The sequence below is a fragment of the Orcinus orca genome, chromosome 3, assembly GCF_937001465.1.
Source record: "Orcinus orca chromosome 3, mOrcOrc1.1, whole genome shotgun sequence".
NCBI lineage: Eukaryota > Metazoa > Chordata > Mammalia > Artiodactyla > Delphinidae > Orcinus > Orcinus orca.
Window position 1 is genome coordinate 58,287,808 of NC_064561.1, and position 26,875 is coordinate 58,314,682.

At 51.6% G+C, this 26,875-nt stretch overlaps 1 protein-coding gene across 7 annotated transcripts in view; it reads left to right on the forward strand.

Annotated features, from left to right (window-relative positions):
* The window catches only part of TNIP1 (TNFAIP3 interacting protein 1), a 58,128-nt gene that overhangs the window by 22,510 nt on the left and 8,743 nt on the right, over nt 1-26,875 (forward strand). For 4 of the 7 annotated variants that reach the window (XM_049707807.1, XM_049707806.1, XM_033406692.2 and 1 more), the window contains exons 2-11: nt 4,445-4,616; nt 5,792-5,926; nt 7,556-7,641; nt 9,325-9,405; nt 12,035-12,226; nt 16,797-16,891; nt 18,646-18,766; nt 22,464-22,553; nt 24,175-24,240; nt 24,389-24,520. In XM_049707807.1, the coding sequence (XP_049563764.1) occupies nt 4,481-4,616; nt 5,792-5,926; nt 7,556-7,641; nt 9,325-9,405; nt 12,035-12,226; nt 16,797-16,891; nt 18,646-18,766; nt 22,464-22,553; nt 24,175-24,240; nt 24,389-24,520 (1,134 nt within the window). In that variant the 5' untranslated portion in view covers nt 4,445-4,480. The remainder of the gene's footprint in view (nt 1-4,444; nt 4,617-5,791; nt 5,927-7,555; nt 7,642-9,324; nt 9,406-12,034; nt 12,227-16,796; nt 16,892-18,645; nt 18,767-22,463; nt 22,554-24,174; nt 24,241-24,388; nt 24,521-26,875) is intronic. The other 3 variants (XM_049707808.1, XM_012536952.3, XM_004280334.4) reach the window with 2 other exon arrangements.

Genomic DNA, 26,875 nt, shown 5'->3' on the forward strand with positions numbered 1-26,875 from the left:
GGCCACCGTGACCTCCCAACTCCCAGTACCAGAGATCTACTCAGGAGTTTTCCTCTGGTCCAGGGAGAACTTCACTTCCCCCAGAGCTGCAACATCTAACTGACCTCAGGATGCAGCCAGTGCCCAGTAGCATTAGATCAGACTAAGTTCCCAAGTGGTCCTCAGTTTCCTCATCTGTCGAACAGACATCAGCCATGCCTTCTTTCCAAGGCTGTTGTGACAGAAAAACAATGCTTGGGAAACTCTAGGTAGTTTGCAAATGTTACTGGCTATGCAAATTCATATCATTCATTCATACCTAGGAGCTCCTACTTCTGGCACCAGCACATGGCTGATCACAAGGCAGCTTCTGATGGGCTGAAGCATTTCAGTGCAGAAGCTGGAATGTAAATTTAATTCTGAATCTAGCCTTTTTCAACCGTCATCATCCTCTTGGGTGGCGGTTGTGATTTGGGCCCACGTTCCCACCCCCCCATCCCCTTAGCTGCTCACCTGTCGTTCTGTCACGCCGGCTCTTCCTCCTTTTTTGGGCTGGTGGCTCCTTCAGTTTCAACAGGATCGCCTCCGTCGTTTCACTCTGTCGTCGCTGTCTGGCCTGCCATCTCTCTGGGCCCTTTTTTGCCCCTAAATCGGGACTTTCTGGTTCCAGCGGGCACCCCCAGGCCTCTCAGGGTGGGCTGTGGGATCCCACCCCCCTGCCCTGAGCCAAGATCTTGTCTTGGAAGAAGGTCTGAGCTGGCTGCCTCTTCCCCACCGACGGTTTCTGTTTTCGGAAGGCAGGTTGGTGTCCACTGCTGGCGGGTCACCTGATCTGTAGCTTTAAATTTAAAGGAACCAGCCTCAGGTAGGTATGGAGTCCAGGCCAGACGTGGCAAGAATGTGGGTGGGGCCTCTGCTTTGCAGTGGGATTGCAGCACAGGAGCAGAAATGGAGGGTGGGAGCACTGGCAGACTGGAGAGAGAGCAGGCACCTTCCAGCTCCATCCTGACGTTTTGTGTGACCTTGGTCTTCCTGCTCTGGGGCCTGACTGCTGCCCTCACACCATGAGGGAGGGTCAGGGAGCTCATGCCCCGGGATGCCTGGGCGCTGAGCTCCCGTACTGCCCCATGCAAGGCGTGTGGGTGGTCAGCGCTTCCTTCCCCTGTCCACACCCACTCCTGCGGTCTGTGACAGAGGGGAAATGTGCTGTCAGCCAGGGAGGCAGGACAGTGATGCAGCCCCGCATTCCGAGACCCCTGGGGCGCCTGGTAACGGGCTTGGCCTTGTTGCCCTTGGAGATTCCCGTCCAGCTCTGTCATCCTGGGAAAGAATCCCCTCTCCAGGAAAGGCCTAAAAACCACACAGACCAGGAGGAGAGTTCCCATCTGCCCGGCGGTCATCCTGGAACTGCCGCTGACCATCTGGGCATGAGGTCAGCAGGACGTGGAAATTCCCCATTCCTGTCTTTGTGTTTCTTTCCTCCAGAAGTCCAGACCCTCCCTTGGGCAGCTCCTCTGATCTCCAGAGAGGACTTTCTCACAGTAGACTGTTTGGTCTGGGCTCCCTCTGCCTGTAGCCTGTTTCTCCCCCTGCCTGCCCCTCCGCTGCTTCCCGTGAGTCCGCTTCCCTGTCGGTTCCCCAGTGCTGAGGGAGAGCACGCGTGGTTTGGAGGATGTGGAGGTGGGGTTTCAATTCCTGTATCCTGCATCCTGCTCTGTCGCTTGGCCTTACATCTGGGCATCTCTGAGAGATCTTGGCTGTGCCAGCCTCGATTCTAGAAGTATATATGTATGGCTGTCCAGGTGCTTCTGGTCCGTGGATCACGGTTAGGCTCTCAGGATGTTTGCACAGGGCCTGTCAGGAGGCAGGCGTAGGGTCAAGGGTTCCTCTGGCCCTTTCTGTCTCTCTGTTCTGATCAGAGGTTTATTGGGGCTCTATTCTGGACCACTCTGAAGATACCCTGGTAGACCAGGTGATCTCGGCCCATGCTCTCGTGGAGCTTCTAATCTATTGGGCAAGCCAGATGTGGAGTAAAAACATTCCCAAATCATCACATAATGTCAGCTGTGAGTTCCATGTAGGGTGAGTGTGGAGTGGTGAGCAGGAACCCGGACACCTGCTGTCACTTATCACCAAAGGTGGCTACGGCCCCTCCGGCTCTTGGTCTCCCCATCTGTGAACTCCATTCAGCTCTTAATCACGGCTCACCTCCCAAGTGCCAGGCCTGTGCTGGCAACAGAGATGAGGAGAGCATGCCCCTGCCTCCAGGAGGTTCTCAGTCAGATGCACATAGGCTTACCTCAGTCATATATATTCCATACTGGGCGTAAGGGCTTGCTGGAGAGGCACACAGGAGAAAGGGGAGCATAGAGGAAGGATGCCCCCAACATCTACCAACATTTCAAGCTCCTTGCTATATGCTAGTCATTGTGTCAAGTGCCTTACCCACACTGTCTTTTAATTCAGTGACCACTTCAAAGCTTTATTGCTCTGCTGTGTAACATTGACCTTTCAAGTTAAAAATAAGTCCCCCCTAAGCTGGCTGGTGACTTTTGTGTTGGGTGTGTGGGCAGCTGTCCTTTGCCTCTGTGGGGCTCAGCAGGGCGTGGGTGCCTCTCAAGTGTGTGTTTCTCTTTTTCATTAGTCTTTGGGGGAAAGGTCCCTCTCACCAGAATTTTGTTTTTCCTCCTGGCTCATGGCATCCCATGGTAATGTGGACCCTCTGGGCAAAATCCTTGTTTATCTCTTGTGCTGCAAGGCAGGGGAAACAGCCCAGAAGGTACCCATGTTACCCTGCAAATAGGCTTGAACTTGCATTTTGCCCGTCTGGCCTGAGTCTTGGCAGCTGGGTGAGGACAGCAGGTGATCAGCTCGGCTTTCTTAGGTGGAGCTGGATTTTCATCTTGGCCCTCACTTGCTGGCTGTGTAATCCTGGCTGAGTTACTTAACCTCACCAAGCCTCCATTATAAAGTGAGGATAATTTCCTATGTACTTTAGGGTTGTTGTGCAGTTTGACTGAGATAATGCATCTGAAGGGCTTAATGCAGTGCCTGGCAAGTAGGTTAATGAATGGTGGCTGTTATTATTAGTCCCTTTTTACTCTTTTCTTGCAGTGAGCACTTGTGGGTGCTCAAAGGGCCTTTGAGGACTCGTGACTGAAATCGTTTTGGCCCTGGGGGTGGTGTGTCTTGGGAGGGAGGTTTCGGGGCCCCAAGTCCTTCTGAAGTCCCCGGTGGAGACCTTTGGAGCTCTTTCGTGGTTAGTAAGCTCTTTGTAGGGCTGGAGGCTGAATCAGTTTTTCAGCCTCAGGGCCTTTGCACTTACTGTTCTCTCTGCCTGAAATATTATTCCCCCAGATATCAGCATGGCTAGTTCCCTCACCTCCTTCTATAAAGTCCCTGCCTCAAACTTCCTGCTTAATTTTTGTCCGTAGATGTTTTTATCACCCCTAATACTATGTTCATCTCTCTCACTATGTATCTACTTGTCTACCTCCATCTCTAGAATGTAAGCTCCAAGAAGGATTTTTGTCTATTTTGTTTGCTGATAATTACCTAGCACCTAGACTAGCACCCAGCACAGAATAGATGCTCAGTAAATAATTGTGGAATGAATGAATGCAAGAAAGAAGTTTCTCTGCTAAGTCACAGAACTCGGATTCTGAAATCACTTTGCACAGTGGTTTCAAATGAAATAAAGCTGGTGAAATTGAACAGAGTAATGCAGAGCACTTGCTGCACAAGTAGATGGTGCTTTGATGGAAAATCCGTCTGTTCATTAGAACTGGAAGGAGGAGGTTGACAGTGTCAATTCATATAGTAAATATTAGTCAGGGGGTTTTCTTCTTGTTCTTTCTTTTAAAAAAGATAGTGCACATATAAATGGAAATTCAGATTGGATTGACTTGCTTATCCCTTTGGTCACAAACATTTCATTTTAAAGATCACTGATTTAGTGTAAGACTTTCATTTCCCCTCCTCCAAGAGGGGAAGGGACTGCCCACAATCCCACAGTGAGTTAATAGCTAGACTATTTATTCATTTGATAAGTGTTTATTGGGCATTCCTGTCATAGCTAACACCATGCTGGGTGCTGCGGATGCAGTGATGCAGGGTCCTCTTCTTCTGGACCCTGTCAACAGGACATGAGCTCAAGTGTTTTGACTCCAAGGCCAGTGCTCTTTCTTGTACTCCACATTGCACCTCACAGTTGACTGCTGTTCCAAATGAACCGGTGGTACAGTGAGGCTGCTGAAAGAAACTGATGCCATTCTTAGGTTGCATTAATAGAGGCAAAGTTTCCAGATCAAAGGAGGTGACTATTCTGCTCTGCTGTACTGTGGCCAGGCAGTCTGAAGTGCTGTGTTCTCTTCTGGGTTATGGTGACTGCCTTCTGGGGCACTGATTGACTAGGATGCCTCAGTGGCTTGGCCAGCCCCCTGACATACTGCTGTTGTCCTTACAGCCAGGCGGGCACCACGGCAGGGGCTGAGCCACCATCATGGAAGGGAGAGGACCATACCGGATCTACGACCCTGGGGGCGGCGTACCTCTGGGCGAGGTGTCCGCAGCTTTTGAGCGCCTAGTGGAGGAGAATTCCAGACTGAAGGAAAAAATGCAAGGGATAAAGATGTTAGGTAAAGCAGACCCTGCACTTTGCCTGCAAGCCTCCCCCCTGCAGCCTGCAGTGCCAGCTGGCATATGCTTCTGCCCAAGTCATCCCTCTCCCTCCTGCCCCACAGCTGTGTCTTTGTGTACTTCTGTAGCACGGTGGCAGTATTCCCAGCCCTGAGTCCCTAGCACCCCAGAACCATGATGACAAGACTCAGAATACCTTGAGGGACTGAGAAGGAGGCCTGGGGTGGCGGAGAGGGAGCTGGCAGGCCCAATTAGCAGACAGGGAAACAGAATGGCCCATCTTCCAGAAGCACCAGAAATGGGGAGAGCTGGCATCACCAGGGCAACCAGGGTACGGTCCCCAAGTGTTAGAGCAGGGAGCTGAGCTTGGCTTGAAGCAAGGCGGGAGGAGGCCCCTCGGTTTCTCTGTTCCTGGCTTTTCCTCAAGCTGTCGCCACTGCCCAGAACAAGCCTGCTTACCTCCACATGACTGACTGGTCCCCATCTGTCAGTACCCAGCTCAGATGCCGTCTTTTCCTCCATGAGAGGCTTTCATTGATTTCCCCATCCAGAGGGGACTCTCTTTCCTCCAAACTCCTCCTTTGCCTTGCTGCCACCTTCTCTGGGCTTAGGCTTTGGGGGTGAGCACAGCTCCCAATTTTCCAAATGCTTTCTCCTTGCTTGGCAGATCTCTCCTTGGAATGGCAGATTTGGGGAGGAGGGATGGAGTTTCCCTGTCTCCACTTACAAAAGAAGGCAAACGAGGCCTAGAGGGGTGGTTGATGTTATGGAGGGTCTCCTCCCTTCAGGCAGTCCCTGACTGCAGGCCGTAGGCTGTGGGTAGCCCCCCGGGACCATGATGGTGGGCCTAAAAGAGCCCCTGGCCTTGTGGAGTCCCCAGCCAGGTGCGGTGGGAGTGGGGCAGGAAGAGGGTGCCAGGGACCAGGAGTTTGTTCTAGATTCCCCTCTGCTCCTTTTCCCCTGGTTGCAGGGCTCTTCCTCATCAGGCCTCTTTCTGGTTGTGGGCTAGAATGACGTGTGTCCCACTCAGCCCACAAGGTGATGCAGGGAGTGAAACCCAGGGCCTGCAGCTCCAGAACCCAGGTAGAAGCAGGCTTAGAGGCTAGGGATGGGAGAACGAGCGCACTGAACTGAGTAATTCCTTTTATTCCTCCTTCCCCCATTGTCTCCCCAGGGGAGCTTTTGGAAGAGTCCCAGATGGAAGCGTCCAGGCTGCGGCAGAAGGCAGAGGAGCTGGTCAAGGACAGTGAGCTGCTCCCACCGCCGTCTCCCTCTTTGGCCTCCTTCGACCACCTGGCTGAGCTCACAGGTACAAGAGGAGCCCAGGCGGTCCTCTGCCTTGCCCGTACTCCTTACTTTCTAATCCCTTAACCGTGGACTCCCTTCTTAATCAGAAATCCACCTCTCCTTCATTTATCCGTAGGCCGCAGGCCATCCTCCCAGTCATGTTCTGGCTATAGAATCCCCCAGAAGGTCAGATTTGGAAAGGACTTCAAAATAACCTTGTCCAAAGATAGCTGGTGACTCAGCAGTCCTGAGGCCCTGGCAGACATTAGAAATGGATCACAACAATCCACTGCACCCAGGATGTGGACTCAGGATCTTTATCAGCGTAACTTATTCAGCAAATATTTAATGAGCAGCTACTATGTGCCCGGCATCATGCTCCAGGCAGCCACTTTGGGTCACTAGAGTTGGCATCTGAGTCAGAAGCTCTCTGGTCTGGCCCCCCTCCTTCCATTTTACAGGTGAGGAAGCTGAGGCTTGTGGAAGAACTAGGTTTGCCTATCAGCCTGCTGCAGTGTCTTTCAGATGTCAGGTCCATATGCTACCTTTTTTTTTTTTTTTTTTTTTTTTTTTTGTGGTATGCGGGCCTCTCCCTGTTGTGGCCTCTCCTGTTGCGGAGCACAGGCTCTGGACGCGCAGGCTCAACGGCCATGGCTCACAGGCCCAGCCGCTCCGCGGCACGCACGATCTTCCTGGACTGGGGCATGAACCCGCGTCCCCTGCATCGGCAAGTGGACTTTCAACCACTGCGCCACCAGGGAAGCCCCATATGCTACCTATTAAAGGAAAGCGTTGACTATGACTTAGGGTTAAAGTCCTGTGTGTGATCACCATGCATTCCCCTGGCATGTCTCCAAGTCCAGGGCAAGGTCTGGGTCTAGGGAGGAAAAGGTGCCCCCCGACATGGGGCTTAGATGCCTCCTGCTGCAGCCCCACCTTACGGTCTCAGCCCATGCCAGTGTGCCAACCTTCCGTTTGGCTGCTGGCTATATTTAGTGAATGGACACATGGAGGAAAGTGATGCTCACAGAGTCCACTGTTCTGCAGGCAATGGATGTTTCCAGCTTCCACTTGTCCATTCAGTAGCGCTTTCTGAGTCCTGGTTGGGTGCCGGGCCTATCCCTAGAGGGAGCCGTGCAACTCCCCTCAAGGGGCCCCCTGTGGCCAGAGTGCCAAGAATTCGGGGAAGGAGAGCTAAGTTTGAGTCCTGGTTCTGTCTGCAGTTGCCAACTGTGTGACCGTGGGCCAGTTGGTGACCTTTCCATGCCTCAGTTTTCTTACCTTTAAAATGGGGACACAGAGCCGTCTTGAGAATTGGCTGAGATAATAAATATAAAAACACTTTGTTAATTGTAAATTGTCATCCTTGTCATCATTGAGGCAGGTCCAGGGTAGCAAGGAGCAGTGGCCACCTTGGGATTTTCCCAGCAAATCCAGGGAAGATGGTCTCTCTGCCCAGGTTCTACCCCGTCATTCCAGAGCCAATCGTTCTCCCAGGCTACCGGGCCCTGCTGGGACCACCTCCCATTTTCCCAGACTCGTGTAGGGAACTCTGTCTGAGAACTTTCCTGGCCAAGGCTGTCCTTAAGGGGGCAGCATCTGGGCTTTTCCCCTTTCCCTGCTGCTCACCCATGTTTTCTCAATTGTCCAGGAAAGGATGCAGATGTTCCAGCAACCCCCGCTGACCCTGCACACCCCAGCGACAAGCCAGAGCCAGTCCCCAAACCTCCAGCAAGTGTAAGTTGCATTTGGAGTCACGGCTGAAAGTTGCCTGGATTTCAAGGTCCCATTGGCAGAACAGCAAGAGAGAGGTTTGGGGTCAGGAAACCTGGGTTCTGACTTGCTGGGTGATGTTGGCAAGTTGATCTCAATCTCTCTGGGGCCTCGGTTTACCCATTTTCAAATGAAGGTCAGAGTTAAATCTTACCAGGAAGACCCTGATATGTACAAGGAGTTCCTCCCATTTGCTAGGTTGCATAATGTTAAGCATGTATCGACTGCACGGTGCTCAGAAAGTAGGCGGATGTGACAGCGAACTCCCCTTCTCAACAGGGGCTCAGAAACTGTCTTCTGCAGATTTGCCTTGAGAAGTTTTGCTTGGTATCCTAGGACTGGAAGGGACCCAGGTGGTCGTATCATATATTTTTATTTTTAAATTTTTAAAAATATTTATTTATTTATTTATATTTGGCTGCATCTGGTCTTAGTTGCAGCACGCGGGCTCTTTCATTGGGGTGCACGGGCTTCTCTCTAGCTGTGATGCGTGGGCTCTGTAGGTGGCACGCGCGCACGCACGGGGCCTTAGTTGCCCTGCGTCATGTGGGATCTTAGTTCCCCAACCAGGGATTGAACCCGCGTCCCCTGCATTGGAAGGCAGATTCTCAACCACTGGACTACCAGGGAAGTCCCAGTCGTATCAGTTAGAGTCTCCATCCCACAGATCAGATCAGATCCAGAGAGAGAAGAACATTTTGTGAGGTCATGCAGACAGCTGAGGAAACGGAGAGGTGAAAGGGAAACTGTCTAGGGTGGCGCCGAGATCCAAAGCTGGGCCCTTGGTGGCCATGGGGCTTCTGCTGTTCGACCAGGTTTAACAGCAATCCCAGAGCCAGTTGCTGGTCCAGAGGGACCATTGGCCCATCCTCTGGTGGCACAACCAGTACCTTCTACTTGGAGTGGCTGGGTGATGTGGGGGAGACTGGAGTCCTTGGCCTCCCTGGATTTAGGTGTGTCCTGAAAGTCTCTCCAAGTTTGTGGATGTCTTGTTGGGACTTGTCCCAGATCAGTCCACTCCCCTGGGATCTCTGGGGCTGGGTTGGCAAGGCTGGCACAGGACCACCATGGCTGTGGCCACACTAACTGTTGTCTGTGTTCTCCAGGTGACCAGTCAGAGACACCTAGGCCCAAGAGACAGCTCTGGTGCCATAGCAGGAATGTTAGATTTGCAGTCCTTAAATGCAGTCCTACTTTTGCATTTATTAATGATATGCCTTCAGTTTCCTCATCTGACAAATGGGGATATAACCTTCTGACCACTCCATGGGTTGCTTTGAGAAAAAATGGAGTTCATGAAAACATTTTAAAAGTGCAAAGCCATTAAGAAAGATACGATCCTAAAGTGCTAGCGGTTTAAAATCAGCTAGTCCAGTATCCCTGTTCTACAGATGAGGAAACTGGCCACAGAGGGATGTGACCTTGAGTCACACAGTGGGTTGCGGGCTGACTTGCTGGGAGTCATTCCTGCTTCGTGGTCTGTGAGCTCATCCTGGGCCGGCTCTCCTCCTGCCCAGAGGACTTGGACGTGAGGAGGGGTTTCCTCCTTCCATTCTCTGACCCCGCTGTACTCTCAGCCATGGGGCCCCAGAGGACGGGCGAGGCGTTTTTCTCTCAGGCAGCCCCTGACCCCCTTTTTCTGCACAGAGCACCTCCTCTGAATTTGAAGTGGTCCCTGCCGAGGGGCATTCTTCACCAGAGAGCGGTGGCCACACCAGAAATACCATGGTGAGTGGACGGCAGGTCCCTGGGCATATCCCCCGTCTCCTCTCTGTTTCAGTCACCTGGCCCCGCGTGAGAGGCACAGGACCCGCTTATATCCCCTGGGCACCCCGGAGTCACTAGGGATACGCTTGAGGGGCCAGCACCAGGGGGTGCTTCTCGCTCACATATGCAAATCCGTGGCTGGTGACTTCCGTGTGAGCCACACAAGCACCCGACCATTGTGAAAGCCCGGGCACGTTGCCAGCCCCGCTGGCCTCCGCCAAGCGCTGGGCACCTCCGCAGGCTCTGACTCAGCCTTTGGGCCTGTGGGCTCGTAGCCTGGGTAGAAAGGGTCAGAGAAACCCAGAACAGCTTGAGGCAGATGTGGCCCTTCTGTGCAGGCTCTTGGCTGCTCCCAGGCTCCCCTTTGGGGCATGCAGGTAGGAGGCTACACCTTGCACTTACACATACACACACGCATGCGCGCACGCACACACACACACTCCCCTCCAGCTCTGGGGTGTCCACCTGGCATCCTCATTCTCTACTTTACCCTACTTGCTGCCTTTATTCCAACTGTGTTGTCCTGTTTTCTCTTAAAATGGCAGACTTATTGGAGAACCACTGAGAAAGGTGTGGAACGTTGTTCAAAAGTCTTCAAGTCCTGCCCTCTCCTCCTCCTTCCTCCTTCCTCACTTTGAGATTTTTTGATTGTTATACAGGCAATAAGTGGTATAACCCTTCCCGGATACCTTGGTCACCACTGCCTCATTCTACCAAGGATTTGGGGCACAAATGTTGCTCTTTGCATGTGAAGTGAATGGCTTTGGGAAGTGGTAACTGGGACGTGGAGGGAAGTGAGACAGGAAACTGCTGGTTTCCATTATAAACCTTGTAAAACAATTTGACTTTTTAAGCTACAAATAGTTGATTAAAATGTTAAAATTTTAAGTTAAAAGCCAAAAAATTAGTGAAAATGTAATTAAATTAAAAATATTGAATTAACAAGGCAAAAAAAAATGTTGCTCTTTAGTTCACTGATTGCATCTTGTGTCTGTCAGTCCCCAGTGCAAGGTCCTCATCAAGTTGTCATGCAGCTTACACTAGCATGCCTTCAGTGATGAGGGGCTGCTCTGAGTATCAGAAACGTTCTGTGTTTTGTCCCCTGGCAACTTCTGTCCCCTTGTCCTGTTCTATCCCCAAGGGCTCTGAGAAGCTGGCCAAGGAGGCAAGACCCCCCTGCTCAGAAAGCATTTCACTCTATGACCTCAGCCTTCACCTCGTTAATAGGTTCCTCCTTAGCCCCACCATGTGCCTAGTCTGTGCTGAGCAAAGACAAGACAGCCTCCCTGCTTTCTGGGAGCTTGTAGGCCAGTCGGAGAAGTCAGGGTGATGAAACAATTCACCAGCCTTCAACAGAGCACCGTTCACCACCTCATATCCTGTGTGGGAAGAGGCAGTGGGGGGATGAAGACAGAACTGAAGAGCCTCTGATAGAATAAGGTGCTAAGAGTGTTATGGAGGCATTCACTGGACGGCACGCTGTGGCTGTCAGGGCGTTCCCACTGCTGCAGAGTTCAGATGAGGGAAGTGGCCATAGATGGAGAGTCAGGAAGCCCACGTTCCAGTCCTGGCTCTGCCACCGGCTCACTGGGCAACTTTGAGCAGCCTCCTTCTCCCCGAAGCTTCGTTTCCAAACTGGAACCCGGAGGCTCCCTGTAGCTCTGATGGCCTGCGACTGCCATAAGTGGTAGGGGAGGCCTGCTAGAGCAGCTGAAACACGGGGGTGCTGGGAAGGATGAACAGAGGGGACACCATAGGAATGAAGCCCGAAGAGGCGTGGGGCCTGATGGGTGGGGTCTCAGGCAGGGGAAGAGGGGGACTCGGACGCCTGGCAGGGGCTTGATGCAGTGAGCTGTCAGCTACCCCTGTGGGTCCTTGGACATGGTGTTCGCATAGCTAAGGCATTGTCTTTGCCAAGAGTGTTCTAGACAGAGGAAAGAGATAAAGAGAGAGACAGGGAGTGATAGATTCTGAGATTGGACTATATTGCCCACAGTTTGCTTCCTATCTCAAATCTCTGCTAGATTGGGATTCTTTGAACTATCTATGATTCCTAACGTGTTTTGAGTCTTGGGTCCTCTGAAAAGTTGATGAATGCTTGGACCACTCCCAAGAAGACACATAACAGTCAGACAGTTTTGATGTCTGCTGGCCAAGCCTCCCTAAGCTGAAGAAGCAGTGCTGTGTATTGAGTGACACCCCTTCCTGGGCTTGCTGCTTTCGTGTGTCATTTCACTTGCATAAGAACCCTATGGGGTAGAAGAGAAGAAGCAGGATGCGTACGTGTAGTAGATGAGGATTCTGAGGCCCTGGGGATGAGGGATTTACCCACAGGCACTCAGCAAGGCCCAACGTGTGGGAGGAAGGTGGCTCCGGCACTGGTAAGCCAGCCAGTGGCCTGGGAGTCCCGGGTCCTGCCCTGTGAGTCAGCCCCAGACAGGGAACCTGCATAACTGGAGAATGTCCCTCGGCTGAGCTGGGATCAGAGGGGGAAACTGAGTCATGAGGAATGGGGAAGCAGAGGGAGGAAGGCTGGCGGCACCTACTCAGACTGTGGTGAAGAGCGGCCCGCATCCCCTCCCCCCGCCAGGAGCTGGGCCCCCTGCCCCACGAGGACGGCAACCTGATGCTGCACCTGCAGCGCCTGGAGACCACCCTGAGCGTGTGCGCCGAGGAGCCTGACCACAGCCAGCTCTTCACACACCTGGGCCGCATGGCCCTCGAGTTCAACCGTCTGGCTTCCAAGGTGCACAAGAATGAGCAGCGCACCTCCATCCTGCAGGTGAGGCCGGGCCCAGGGAAGGTGGCCTGGGGTCTGCCATGTGGTTCCCCCTCTGCTTCCTCCAGCTCTTCTGGCGAGTCCAGGGTACCACGGGGACTTCCGAGGGTGAGGATGGGGACCCGACTTGGGCTGCTTGTTCAAGGCAGTGAGCAGGGTAAGGAAGTTGTGAGAAGGGCCGAGGAAGAGGCAGGAAACCGGGAAATAATGGTGTGGGTGGTGCAGATTTCATGGTTGGGGTTACTCTCGAGGCTGGGGTGTGGTAGGTTGGCAGCAGCCTTGCCTTTGTTCTTCACATACAGGTGGGGAAAGGGAGGGGACAGAGGCCGGCCCCTTGTATGTTACTGTCCCTGCCCCCTGAGTCAGGACCATCATTATCCACACTTCACAGGTGGGGCCACAGCCCTTGAGAGGTGATTTTTTTTTTTTTTGCCTAAGGCCCCCCAGTTAGTAGATGGTGCAGCTGGGATTTGAACCTCGGTCTGTGGTATTCCAAAGTCCATGCTCTTAACTCCCATCCCAACCTGCCTCCCCAATGGAGGAGGCTTCCTTTTATAACTCTTCCTGTGCTGTGGGAATGAAGTCAGATTTCCTTCCTAGGCCAGGCCAGGCCTTGGAACCATATGGTCCTTGCCCAGTAGACTCCTTATTGCTCTCTTACCTTGGGCAAGTGACTTATCCTCTCGGTCCCTCCCTGTCCCCATTCGTAACACGGGGCTGGAAATGCCTCCCTCGTGGAATTGCTCTGAGTATTAAATGAAGCCCCTTGTACAGTCTAGAACATAGTAAGTGCTCAAAAAGTGGTCACTGTTAAGGTTTTATGGTGATGGCTCATCCGCACTGGGCAGGGGATCTGAGCCTTGAGGGCTTGGGGGTGGGGAAGGAATCACAGATGGTGAAACTGAGGCTCCGAGAAAACCTGCTCAGGACCTGAGTATCTGTCACCTTAGTGACAGAGCTGTAACTCCAAGCCTTCCTCCTTCCTAGACCCTCCTCTGGGCCAGTCACCGCCCTGTTGTCTCACTCATGTCAGCAAACATGCAAGTGCCCAGTTGACGGATGAGGTGCTGGGGTGTCCACTGTGTGCAGCTTTGGGAAGGGCCTGGGTTGACAAAAGCAGGAGGGGCGTCCAGGCTGGAGACAGGTGTGAGGAGAGATGGGGGGAGCAGAGGATTCCCACCCCCACCTTGGGTGAGGGGCCACACTGGGAGGCTGGAGGGCCAGGCCGAGGGAGACCGCCTTCAGGTGTCAGCAGGGCCCGGAGATGTCGAGTGTCAAGGCTGAGCCACTGGGGAGGCGAACCTGGTGCGTTGCTTGTGGTGGGGTCACTTTGAGTGTCAACTTCTCAGCTTTGTTGTTGTTTTCAATTAATTTTTGGCTGCATTGGGTCTTCGTTGCTGCGTGCGGGCTTTTCTCTGGTTGCAGAGAGCAGGGGTTACTCTTCGTTGCAGTGGCTTCTCTTGTTGCGGAGCACAGGCTCTAGGCGTGTGCACGTGGACTTCAGTAGTTGTGGCTCGCGGGCTCTAGAGCGCAGGCTCAGTAGTTGTGGCGCACGGGCTTAGTTGCTCCGCGGCATGTGGGATCTTCCCGGACCAGGGCTCAAACCCGTGTCCCCTGCATTGGTAGGCGGATTCTTAACCACTGCACCACCAGGGGAGTGCCAACTTTTCAGCTTTGAAATAAGGATTGATACTGGGTCTCATAAAAGGGGTCCTGCCAACCCTTGTTATTTAAAAAAAATTTTTTTATTGACGTATAGTTGATTTACAATGTTGTGTTAGTTTTAGGTATGCAACACAGTGATTCAGTTTTATATATAAATACGTATACACACATACGCAAATATTCTTTTTCAGATTTTGTTGTTGTTGTTGTTGGGCTGTGCTGTGCGGTGTGTGGGATCTTAGTTCTCTGACCAGGGATTGAACCCGTGCCCCCTGCAGTGGAAGCGCAGAGTCTTAACCACTGGACCACCAGGGAAGTGCCCCCACCGTTGTTGTTTTTTTTTTCCAGCACGCGGGCCTCTCACTGCTGTGGCCTCTCCTGTTGTGGAGCACAGGCTCCGGACGCGCAGGCTCAGCGGCCATGGCTCACGGGCCCAGCCGCTCTGCGGCATGTGGGATCTTCCCGGACCGGGGCACGAACCCGTGTCCCCTGCATCGGCAGGCGGACTCTCAACCTCTGCGCCACCAGGGAAGCCCCCACTGTTATTTTTTATCAGGCTCTTGTTTGTTTCCCTCTTAACTCTTACCATAGTTTGTAATAATTTTATTAGTTGGTTTCTTTACTTTGTGTTTGGTTTTTTCCCTTGTGTTCCCTGCTAGAATGTAGGCCTCACAAGAGGGGCAGGTGCCTTGTCGGTCATCACCACTGCATCCCAGTGTCTGGCAGTTCATAGGTGCTGAATGTATGTTTGGTGAATGAACAAATGAATGAATGAACTAATGAACTCACACATGAGCTCTATTAACCCCTTTGATGGAAGGTGATGACTTTTGTGACGACCTCTCTCCGTCTGCCTTGTGCCCAGAGCGTTTGCCTCTTGCCTAGAAGGACAGCACATGAGGCCTTGTCCTGGTCTTCCCTTAGAGACCACAGCAGGACGTTCTGTTCCCTGGAGGCCCCACTCAGGGCTGTTGCATCCTGGGTATTTGCCCAGCCTGTGGGTGGAGGTAGATTAATCTGGTTCCTCCTCGTTCATTCACTGATTTGTTTCTCAGTTCACTCAGCATTTCCAAGGCCAGGTATGGCATGGGGCCTCTGCTGGGCATTGCAGCCAGTCATAATGGTGTTCTATTCCTCCATGTCTGACCACTCACCAGTTCCAGGCTCTGTTCTCCATCCAGCCTTCTCAAGTCTTTCCTGGGTTAGTCAGAAAGGGCTCGGTTTTGCTGTGGAAACAAACAAGTCTGAAATCTCCCTGGATAACATGAAAGTTTTTCCTCATATTCTGTGTGGCAGGGGCTTGTTTCTGCTCCACAATCACATTGAGGCCCCAGCCGTCTTGTGCCCTTTGGCAGCGATAGGGAAAAAGAGACCAGAGGATTGTGCATGAGCCAGCTCAGAAGTGGCACTTCTCACTACCACTCACCTTGCATTGGCCAGAACTGGTCACATGGTCACAGCAAGTCTGGGAAATGGACATGGAAGGGAGCGGGTAGAAGGTCTGGTGAATATCGCTCACTGTCTCTGCCCTCAGCCCAGCTCACAGCCTGCCACCTCCCTTCTCTGCTCTTTCATCACAGGCGAAAGGGGTACCATTTAGGATTTGCCAGATGGAGTTTAATCCCCTTGGTGATTCCCAAGAGCTGTACAACCTCATGCACATTATTTCACGTGCACTAGCCTACATTTAAAATAGAGATGAGTTACGTAGCTTTGGGGAAGCTGTGAGGCTCCACTGAGGTGGTGAGTGGAAGAGCACCTGGCCATTTACAGGTCATGGGTTAGGTGCTCACTATGGATTTGTTGAGAGATTGAGTCGCTTAGTACTGACCTGGTGCATCACCCTTACCAGTGAGAACCTCCCTTCCCTCCATCTGTGAGGCCCTGAGTCTGGCTTCCCATCTTCCATGCCCCCTCCACCTTGCAGCACTTCAAACACATGTCCTCAAAGGTTACCAAGCGCCTGGCAGCTCACGAGGCACTTGCACTCTCCCGGTCTCATTTGTCCTCATAGCAGCCCTATAAAGGAGGCAGGGGAGGAGCAGTTGCCCCACTTTGTGGGTGGGGGAACTAACTGTGTCTCAGAAGTGAGGGAATCCTGAGCCACACTGGGAATTGGTGAGGTCTTGACCCGATGCCTTGTCTTCTGACTTGCCGGCTGACAACCTTGCTCCCTGGCTGCCTTGAGTACTCTCCAGATTGCCTAAGCTCTAGGCCTACTACGACTCAGGTCCATTCAGCCCATCAGTCCTGCATTCCTTCAACAAAGTGTCGAGCTGAGCTGGGCCCTGGGCTGAGGATCCCGCAGTGGACAAGAGAGGGGCAAGAGGATCCCAGCCGTCTGGGAATTCATGGACTAGTCGGGTGGGGGGGACATTAAGAAAGTAACGACACTGATGGTTCTTTAGCTGTAATTGTCAGAGGTACCAGGAAGGTTGAGAGCAGGGGACTGTGAGTGAGGATAATGGAGGTGACCTAACTCACCTGAGATGTGGGAGTCAGGGAGGACTTCTTGGAGGAGGTGACGTTTAGGCTAAGACTTGAAGCAGGAGTAGAAGTCAGCCAGGGGAAGGCTGGTGGGGAAGAGCATTCTAGGCTGTGGGAACAGCAGTGAAGGAGGAGGAGGGATGGTGCTCTCTGCCTTGGAGGAACAGAAGGCGCTGTGGCTGATTCTTGGTCCGGCGTCCTCATGGCTGGCTCCTGAGGGAGAGGATGCAGAGAGGAGCCTGGGTGAGCCCTGTGGCTTGGCTCCTGCTATCCCAAGAGGGCTTGGGTGAGGCCATTGCAAAGGGGATACCGTGTCAGGACCTGGCGTGGCTATAGTGCCCCTCCCGCCCCCTAGCATCAACCTGTATTTGGGGTGCACCCCTTCCCTTACCTTGCCCGCATCTCCCTCTCTGCCCTGCAGACCCTGTGTGAGCAGCTTCGGAAGGAGAATGAGGCCCTTAAGGCCAAGCTGGACAAGGGCCTGGAGCAGCGGGATCAGGCTGCTGAGAGGCTCCGGTAAGTCCAGGCTCCTCAGAGGAAGGGTGAGGAGTCGGATGGGCAGGAGGAAGACGGTGGTGCATGGCACTGATTTCCGGGCTGAGTGCTCTGAGGCCTGTGCCCAGAGCCCTGCTTTGGATGTCAGGTCTCTTGGTCCTTCTCCTTGGGTGTTTCCTCTCTGGTCCTTTTAATACCTTGGGGAGTGTTTGTGTATAAAGTGCCTTGAGAGCTTCAGAAGAAGGTCTGTACAAAGTGTACTCCTTCCTTGGGAACTTACCCCCTCTGCCTGTTAACAGCAGCTAGCTGGCTGTTGGAGAGAGGGCTCTGGACTTTGCTGCCCCCTGCTGGTCACCATCCTGACCTGCTCTGTTTCCTGAGAACAGTCAGGGGTTGCTCACCTGGGCTATACTACTGGGTCTCGGACTTAACTGTGCATCAGAATCACTGAGGGTCAGGAAAGGCATTGCAAGTTGACACTCCCGTGCTGAGATTCTGATTCATTGGGTCTGGGGTGAGACCTAGGCATCTGCATTTTCCAGTAGGCCTCTATGATTACGATGTAGGTAGACCCAGCATCACACCTGAGAGGCACTGATCTTGACTGTCAGAGCTTGAAGGGCCCTTTGAGATCATGTGGGCCAAACCCCTCACCCTGCAGAGGGAAACTGAGGTCCAGGGAGAGGCCTGTGAGGCCCAGAGGGAGTCAGGTGTGACTGCTGATCCACTGTGCTGTTTTGAATCAGCATGTATTTATTGACTTCTGGATGGCCAAGCAGTTGGAGTTTTATAGCCATAATGACTCCATCCATGGATCCAAAAACCCAGGCTGGAGGAAAGAGCCATGATTAGAAGGTGAGGATGCAAGTCCCCACTGTGTGACCTTGGGAAAGCCAGTTTACTTCTCTGTTTTCCTATTATCACATGGGAACCAGCTGGCAAATAGAATACAAAGAAATAGTTTCCATATCTCAGTCATACCTGAGTCCACATCACCATTTTTCTTATGTCCTGTATCACCTACCTTATTATTTACCTAAGAATTTAATTTGCATCATGTTTTTGCTTAAGATTACTTAAGAATTTAATTTGCATCATGTTTTTGCTTAAGATTATTATAATTATTATATATATTATAATTATTATTATATTTGCTTAAGATTATTATAATTATTATATATATTATAATTATTATTATAATTATAGTATTGTGCCAATACTTGCACTAGAGTAACTGGAAAACAGCATGACCTGGAATAAATAGAAGATACCTCCAATAATGAACACAACAAAAACGGAAGGATGTTAATTCGTTTTGGCGAATTGCCCGCTCAAGGCTCTGAGGCTGAAGGCTGCTCTTTCTCTGTTAACACGGGAGACTAGCAAGCACTAGAGAGACACTCAGGACCTATCAGCACCAAACTGAGACTTTCCCCGTGCTCCGCACAGGACATCTGAGGATAATTGGAAAGGGTGGAATTTTCTCAGAGAGTGTGATCCAGGGTTCTTTAATGCAGTGTGGATGTATCCTGGAGATCTCATGTATACAGATGTCTCACAGTTGGGGAAACCCTGTTGGTGAGCATCAGAGACTTCTAGGGAAGCTGAGCAAAGTGGCGTAAGGATGCCCTTTTTGGTTGCACCTGAGGGCAGGTCTCAGGGACTCGCCTTACTCCCCACGTCTCAGCTGCAACTGAGATGAGTAGCAGGTCTGAGGTCCCCAGGATCCTCGACCCAGGGCCAGCAATATGACCTCTCTCTTTGCCTCCAACCAGGGAGGAAAACCTGGAGCTCAGGAAGTTGTTGATGAGCAGCGGCAAAGATGGTGCCTCCAGATGGCCAGGCTCACCAAAGATGGAAGGCACGGGCAAGAAGGGGGCAGCCGCACAGCAGCAGGTATGTGGTCAGAAACTCCTTCCCCAGCACTGCAGTGGCTGGTGCCCAGCCTCCAGAGGCAGTGAGCCAGCCCCGCTGCTGGAAGGTTCTAGTTGTTAGACGGCGTTTCCTTGGCTTGTCCTGAGAGTCCACCTCCCTGTAGCTTCCACTTCTCAGCCCTTATTCTGCTACCAGCCACATGGAGCATCCCATTCCCTGGGACGCACGCTCAGCCTGCTGGCTGTGACTCTGGCTCGCTGGCCCCCACATGCCTTCTCTTCCCCAGGCTGAATAGCTGCAGTTCCTTGGGTCATTTCTTACAAAGGTGGTGTCGTGTCATTTGTGCAGTCTGGGCATATCCCCTAAACACATTCCAGTTTGTCAAGGTCTCTCTTACAGGGTGGCTCCCAAAAATCAGTTTAATGTCTCAGATACCCCTGGTGGTATTAGGGTGTTAGGTTGAGAAAGCCCCTGAAGGGACTCTGTTAAGCTCCTGCCTGGGAGCCTCTGACATACAGAGAACAGGGTGTGGGCTGACTCAGCAAGGCCTGCTAATGCCCTGGGCTGGCCCACCTGCCCCCTTCCCACCACAGCTCCCAGCGCTGGCTCACATCCAGTTCCCAGCTAGGAGCTGGCTGGCCCCTCGCCTGGTCTGTGCTGCGCTGCAGAGCTGAGTCCCAACTTTTTACTGACATGTTTTTCCTCTTTAATGGGGTTTAATGGCTGTACAGCAGGACTGAATGTCTTTAACAAACCCCACACCTGTGTAATAGTAATAATTATCCTAATAACTTAATTCCTTATTACTATGTGGCAATGTAGAGTTTACCTGGGATTTGCAAACTCATTATGTGATTTGGACGTCCTCTCGACGTGTCAGGGAGGCAGGGCTGGGACTCTTACTCCGTGAGACAGCTATGGCAGGAGGTTTGGAGAGGTCCTGTGACATCACATCATCTAGATTCCTGCATCCACCTGCTATTAGGCAGATGTGGGGTGTGAGAGGGCAACATGCCGATGAATGGCCTTCTGAATCCCAGCCCGTGAAGCCCCTCTCTGCTTCCGTTTACCCCTCAAGTCAGAGCCTGCCTTGTCTGCCCTCTTGAGGAAGTGACCTGATCTCCCCTGGGTTCTCGGAAGTGTGTGGTCAGGCCTCTTCACTTTTCCAAAGCCCTTAACATCACTGACTTCTCGAAAGGCCAGATGCCCTTATTGCCCTGCCAGGGAGGAAATTCCCGTAGGAGGCGTGCGTTCTGGGCAGTGGTGAAGCCTGTGCCCTGGAGTTGCATGTGGGTTGAATGCTGACTCTACCTCTGGTCAGTGCTGCCACCTTGGACTAGTTGCATAACCTCTCTGACCTCAGTTTCCTCCTCTGTGAAATGGAGATAATGACACCTACCTCAGAAGGTCATTGGAGGATTCAGTGATGTGATGCCTGTACAGTAGGTTTAGCACTTGGCACGTGGTAAACAGTGAACATTGGCTATTGCTCTTAATGGCAGATTTGATGCCTCTCTTCTCTGTGGAGGTTAAGGGTGCACCCAGGAGCACAGCACCCCCCTTCCTCCTTCCCCAGTGAGGGCAGGCCCATCTCTCACTTTTCCTAAAGGAGGTGAGACCGTCCCTGGCGGGTCCCACCCCCCCACCCCCCCACCCCCCCACCCCCCCACCCCCCCCACCCCCCCCCACCCCGCCTTCTCTCCTTACTCCCGGGCTCTATGGTGTACTTACAGACCTCAGCCTGTAGGGGCGCTTGAGCCTCACAAGTTCACCCAGCACCGTGCCCGCCCCCCACCAGCCACAGGGGAGTGTGGACGGGAATGGGAAGGCAAGGAACAAAGAGAATGTGGGCAACGACTCCAGGACAAATGCTGTCGGACCCACAGGATGTCAGAGGTTGGGGCGCATCCTGTTTGATCTCTTTGTACCGAGGCCCAGAAAGGGTGTGGGTCTTGGCCTATATCAAGCAGGGCCTTGGAGATAGAGCTGGTGTTCAATTTCTGAATTGCTAGCATCATGCGGCACGTGGGATCCTAGTTACCCGACCAGGGATCGAACCCGCACCCCCTGCAGTGGAAGCGCAGAGTCCTAACCACTGGACCGCCAGGGAATTGCCAAACACTTCCTATGTATAAAAAAATTTTTTTTTAACTTTTTATTTTGAGATAATTTTAGACTTACAGAAGAGTAGCAAAGTAGCCCAGAGTGCCCATCTCCCCATCGCCTTAACATCTCACCTAACCGTGGTTCAGTGATCAAAACCAGGAAATGAACATTGGCACAATACTATTAACTAAACTACAGTCTTTGTTCAGATTTCACCAGTTTTTCGCTCATGTCCTTTCTCTGTACCTGGATCGAATCCAGGATCCCACATTGCATTTATCAACAGTTTTCCTGTCTCCTTAGTTTCCTCTGTCGGTGACAGCGCCCAGTGGTTCTTTCATGAGCTTGAGGCTTTTGAGTTATACTGGCCAGTTATTTTGTAGAATGTCCCTCAACTTGGGTTCCTCTGATGTTTTCTTATGATTAGACTGATGTTATGGATTTGGACAAGAAGATCACTGGAGTGACATCTTGCATCATGTCAAGGGTACATGATATCGATGTGTCTGTTTACATTCAATCTTGATCATTTGGCTAAAGGGGTGTCTGTCAGCTTTCTCCATAATAAAGGGACTAATTTTCCCTTTGTAGTTAATAAATATTTACTTTTGAGGAGACACTTTGAGACTGCAGATGTCCTGTTTCTCCTTATACTAATTTTAGTATCCACTGGCGGATCTCACCTGCAGTGATTATTAATATAGTCTTCTAATGGTGATTTTGTGCTTCCCTCATTCCTTCTCTATTTACTAATTGGAATTTTTCTTCTCCCCCGTCTATTTATTCATTTATTTTTTTCTATTAATAGGGACTCAAGGATATTTATTTTATTCTTTGGCTTATAATCCAGCACTATTGCAATTTGTTTACTTGTTCAAATTGTTCCAGCTTTGGTCATAGGAAACTCTTTCAAGTTGTCTCCTGTGCCCATTTGATATGCCCTTCTTCTTATTATTATGATGATTGAGCACTTCCTTACTTTCTGGCACCACAAGTCTCTCCATAATCACCTTATATTTTCCCTGCCCCAGGCCTGAAATTAACCACTTCTCCAAGGAGTCCTGTTTCTTTTTGTTAGAGAATGGTATTTAGAAACCAAGATCTGTGCTCATTGCTATTGGAGTGACACTGCTTTAGGCCCTCTCAGAGGTCAGAGCTAGGAAATACATGTACTAATCACACATGCACACATATCTTTATTTGTGTATCTTTTTAAAAACATTTTAAAAATAAACATTTTATAAAATGTGTAACTCTTGCCTTCCACGCTGGAGCATTTTTGGCTGATGGGTAGGGGAGGAGAGGGCAGCTGGCAATGCCTTAGAGATAGAGCCTGAGCAGGAAAAGAAGTGGCCATGGAGGGGCGGGGGAGGGAGAGGGAAGGGTCTGGGAGCCCCTGAGGGTCAGGGAGGGGGAATAATGATCTCCATGGACTTCCCGAAGGGACTCAGTCATATATGGGACGAGTATCAGTGTCCTGGTGGGTGGGAGGGTAGAGAGGCAAGAGACGGAGGGCTGGGGCTCATGGGTGAGCAGCCTTAGAGGGGCACTGAGTAGGGGAGAGAATTGTTACTTGAGGCTCTGCTGAAGGCCCCTCTGTGTTTCTCCTCAGGCTGGTGTGACAGCAGGTAAAGTCCCAGAGGTGGGAGCCTTGGGTGCTGCTGAGAAGAAGGTGAGGATGCTGGAGCAGCAGCGCACGGAGGTAGGTGGCTGGAGGGAGTGGTGGTGGTCGGGGAAGACCCTTCCTCACTCCTGGGACCAGCAGGACAAAGACCCTCCCTGGCCCTCTGGCTCCGGCTAGGCCCGGGTCTCTGTGATGTGTTGCCATGGTGACTGCTGAACCATCTGCCCATGGGTGAGAGATGCTGCTTTTCCCTGGCTCTTGTCTCCTGATCAGTTCCCCTACCCACAGGAGTCACTCTGAGGAGATGGCATTTGGGGTATGGCCTAAAATTGCTGCGGGGGGTAGTTTAGGAAGGCTCCCATGGTAAACCCTGGATGGTGGAGAGAGGTTGTGATAAGAGGCAAGTTTTAGCATCAGGAATGGGGAGTCTGGGGTTCATCTGTCACCACGCAGCTGGTTCAGGGAGGAACTGTCACAGAAAGAGAGATCCCATACCTGCTTGCAGCACCGCTTCTAATCAGTTGAGAGTCTCCAGAAGTTGAGGCTCTTTCCTTGTGTCTCGTGCATAGTCTTCCTCCGTCCCCCACCCCCGGTATTTCTGGACCAGAGGTGGGAGCTCCATCCTCTCTATTCTCTGAGCCCCTCCTCTCCACACAGCCCCGTCCTTGTCCCAGTCCCTGGGCCTTTCTGCCCTCCCTGGTCCTCCAGCACATCTGAAAGTCATGTTCTCTTAGTCTTTTGTTTATATGCATATTCATTTTAGTTTTCTTTTTGTATTACTGTAAGTTTTTTTTTTTTTCATTATAAAAAGTTCGAGAATCTCACCTGCTGGAGATGACCACAGTTGATAACAGTTCATTGCATATTCCTCAGTTTTGTCTGTATACTTACTAATGTATGATGTTTGTAAAAATGTCATACATACCACATTGCAGATTGCTTTTTTCCTTTCTTTCCTTAAAATTAACTATATCTTTGAGGGTATTTATTTATATGTAAAACATACCCTGTGTTTCTTTAATTCTGAGTACTTTTTGTCATATTTTAATGTTTTTGAACTTGGGATGCCCTTTCCATTGTTAATTTAATGATGTTAGGTTGTTTTTCTTCCTCGAATTATTGTTATATCAAGATTATGGCAAATAATTAGTATCATCTCAGAACGGAGGCAATGTACTAGGCACCGGAATTTCTGAAGAGCTGTGCTCCATTTTCTGTTTATTCTATCATTTCCTTAACCTGTTTCTGATGCTCAGGTTGACCTCTGGATATTTTTGCAATATAAATATTGTTGAGATGATCAGCAGTACACATATTTTTTACACACTTGTACAAGTGCTTCTTTTGGTTACATTTTTCAGAGTGGAATTATTTGGTTAAAGAGAACGAGAATTTGAAATTTAAATACGGAGTCCCAAATTGCCCTCCACATGGGTGTGTGTTCAATAATTCTACAATAAAAATTATATACTCTTTCTGTGTCTTGGTGTTAGTCTTGCCTTCCCGGCAAGGGTAAAATGTGGCGGTTGATAAAGGTGATTTGCTCTGAGGAACGTTTTTGAGAAGCGCAGGATCGAGGCAGTGTGTGTAGCTGCTGTCCACGCACGCCGCACACGCCTGCGAAGCTGGTGTTGGAGGAGTTGGCTCTCTTTGGTCGTTCTCTGCTTATCTCCTGCCCACCCCAATCTCTCCCCCGCAGCTGCTGGAAGTGAACAAGCAATGGGACCAGCATTTCCGGTCCATGAAGCAGCAGTATGAGCAGAAGGTACTGTGGGGATGATGGGAACTCAAGGCTGGAGCCCTGCTTCACAGCTGGGCTCTCTGGGCAGCATGCTGCTTCCCTCGCAGCAGCCTTGAACCTTGGACGTTCACCCCGGCCCTCACACACTCCCTTTCTCTGCCTCTGAACTCAGATCACTGAGCTGCGCCAGAAGCTGGCGGACCTGCAGAAGCAGGTGACTGACCTGGAGGCCGAGCGGGAGCAGAAGCAGCGCGACTTTGACCGCAAGCTCCTCCTGGCCAAGTCCAAGATAGAAATGGAGGAGGCAAGTGTGACTGTTGGTCCCACAGGTTCAGCTCCGGGGGGCCAGCCCTCTCCTCCCCGGCAGTCTGGAGCTAGGGGAGTAAACAGTCAGGGGTGGGACTCAGGAGACGCGGGTTCCATCTCTGACTGCAGTACTCAAGGGCTGTGTGGCCGGAGGCAAAAGCACTTTCCTTCCCCGTGCCTCAGTTTCCCATCTGAAAATTGAGATTGGATTAGTTATTCTTTTCATTTTTTTTCTTGTTTTTATACCGAAGAGCTTTGGTTCAGTTAAAATCTTATGATCCAGGGAACTGCACAGGGAAGCACAGAATGTAAGAGATTCCGCAGGCCTGCTCTAGTACACTTGATGAGCTGGGCGCTGCTGAATGTGTACAGTGGTGAGGGCTCTTTGTGGGCGAGGGGCTCCAGCATTAGACAGAGCTTCCTTCAGTCCTTCTTCTGGTCACTGTTCAACAGATCATGCCCTGGGCACTGTGCTGGGCACACAGACTCAGCAGTGAACAGTCAACCCCGCCCTCGGGGGAAGAGACGTGGGACATCTAATTACAGAAGCAAATGAGTAGACGTGTGTTAAACACGACACAGGAGAAGTTACAGGGATCAGGGCGTGAGCATAAAGGGGGCCTGGATTCATTCTGGGGGGGGCCCAGGAACAGGTCCCCTGAAGAAGTAGCATCTGATCTGTCATGTGTGTGACTGACACCGGCCAAGGCCCTTCAGGATCCTGGAGCAGCTTAAAGAGGAAGGGCCATTTGACCCCCAGGCTCTCTGGAGATTTTATTTCTGTCACCATGCCTTCTCCTTCATGAGAACTGTGTACGGGCTGCTTTTGCCTGACTTAGAAATGGCCATTTCCAGCAGAGTTCCTTCCCATCAGTATGCAACACCCAGGGGCCTTCTCCGAGTGGTCAGCCTGCCTTGCCGACTGCCCCGTACCTTGGAGATGTGTGTTAGGGAGGACACTGCCTGTCTTTTCTGGTGAGCGTACAGTCACAGCTTGGGATTGTCAGCCAGACCCTGGCTCACGTTAGTGGGTGGGATAAGTTTCTGGCATCTGACACTCTTCCCTGTCAGCTGGGGGAAAGGCGGGATGTTTCAAGACGAAAGCGTGGCCCTGTGGATAGGGACACATGGCCATAGAGGCCGTGCTGACCCGGGAGCCTCTTAAGCGGGGAGTCTGCAACAACTCCCACAAGATCCAGCCAAGGCTGCCCTTGGCCATCTTTGGCTGAAAGCAGCTTACCAGCTAGTTTGTAGGATATTGACGTTTTCACACGATACAGATACAGTGAGAGTTTCCCCGGACTGTCTCCCCTCACCACCCCCACCACCCCAATTCCAGGCTCTTCCCAGTGGTAACCATGGTTACCATTTTGGTGTATCTTTCCAGGCCTCTTATCACAAATAAACACACAGAAATAGACAGTTTAATATGGGTGTGTCTGGTCTTTCCTCTGCACTGTGCTGCCCTCTTCTATTTTAAACACTCGCTTTGACTTGCAAGGGGACAGAGAACACCAGAATTAGGAGACCTGGGTTCTAGTCTAGCCCCAGCTCACAGCGTGGCCTTGGGTAAGTCACCTCCCCTCTCTGGATAGTCATTTCCTGTCGTGTAAAGGGGCTAGGACTTGATGCTCTCTGAGGGCCATTCCAGATGTGGCTCTTTGCGATGAAGAACCTGGATTGTTCCATAGTAGGTATGGAAGCAGTGCTTCCACCTTGAAGCCTTCCCTGGTTTCTTTTCAGCTGTAGTATTCTTTCTTTTAACCTCACAGTAGTACTTTGTTTCTTCATGGAGGAACCCTTTCTGCCTTGTGCTGCATTTATTTCTATGAGGGTCTTATCTCCTTTGGGCTCAGAGACTGTAAGAGCTGAAAGCTCCTTTGGAGACTTTCGGTGGCTTACCGCTTTCTGTGCGTCATAGAAGACCCCTGTGCGAATCTGGTGAAAACTGTGGCTTTTCTCCCTAGAAAGTTGCACAGTCAAAATTGTGTGCTTGGGGGCTTCCCTGGTGGCGCAGTGGTTGAGAGTCCGCCTGCCGATGCAGGGGACACAGGTTCGTGCCCCGGTCCAGGAAGATCCCACATGCCACGGAGCGGCTGGGCCCGTGAGCCTTGGCCACTGAGCCTGCGCGTCCGGAGCCTGTGCTCCGCAACGGGAGAGGCCACAACAGTGACAGGCCCGCGTACCGCAAAAAAAAAAAATTGTGTGCTCGGTTTAGGGGCTCACAGACCTCCTGAAGCCCGCCTGTGACTCCTGTTACGAACCCCTTACCTATGGCAGATAGGAGAGCTTAGACCAGAGAGGGCTGGGACAGTGCCCAAGGGCTCAGCTCACTGTTGGAGGAGCTGGTGGC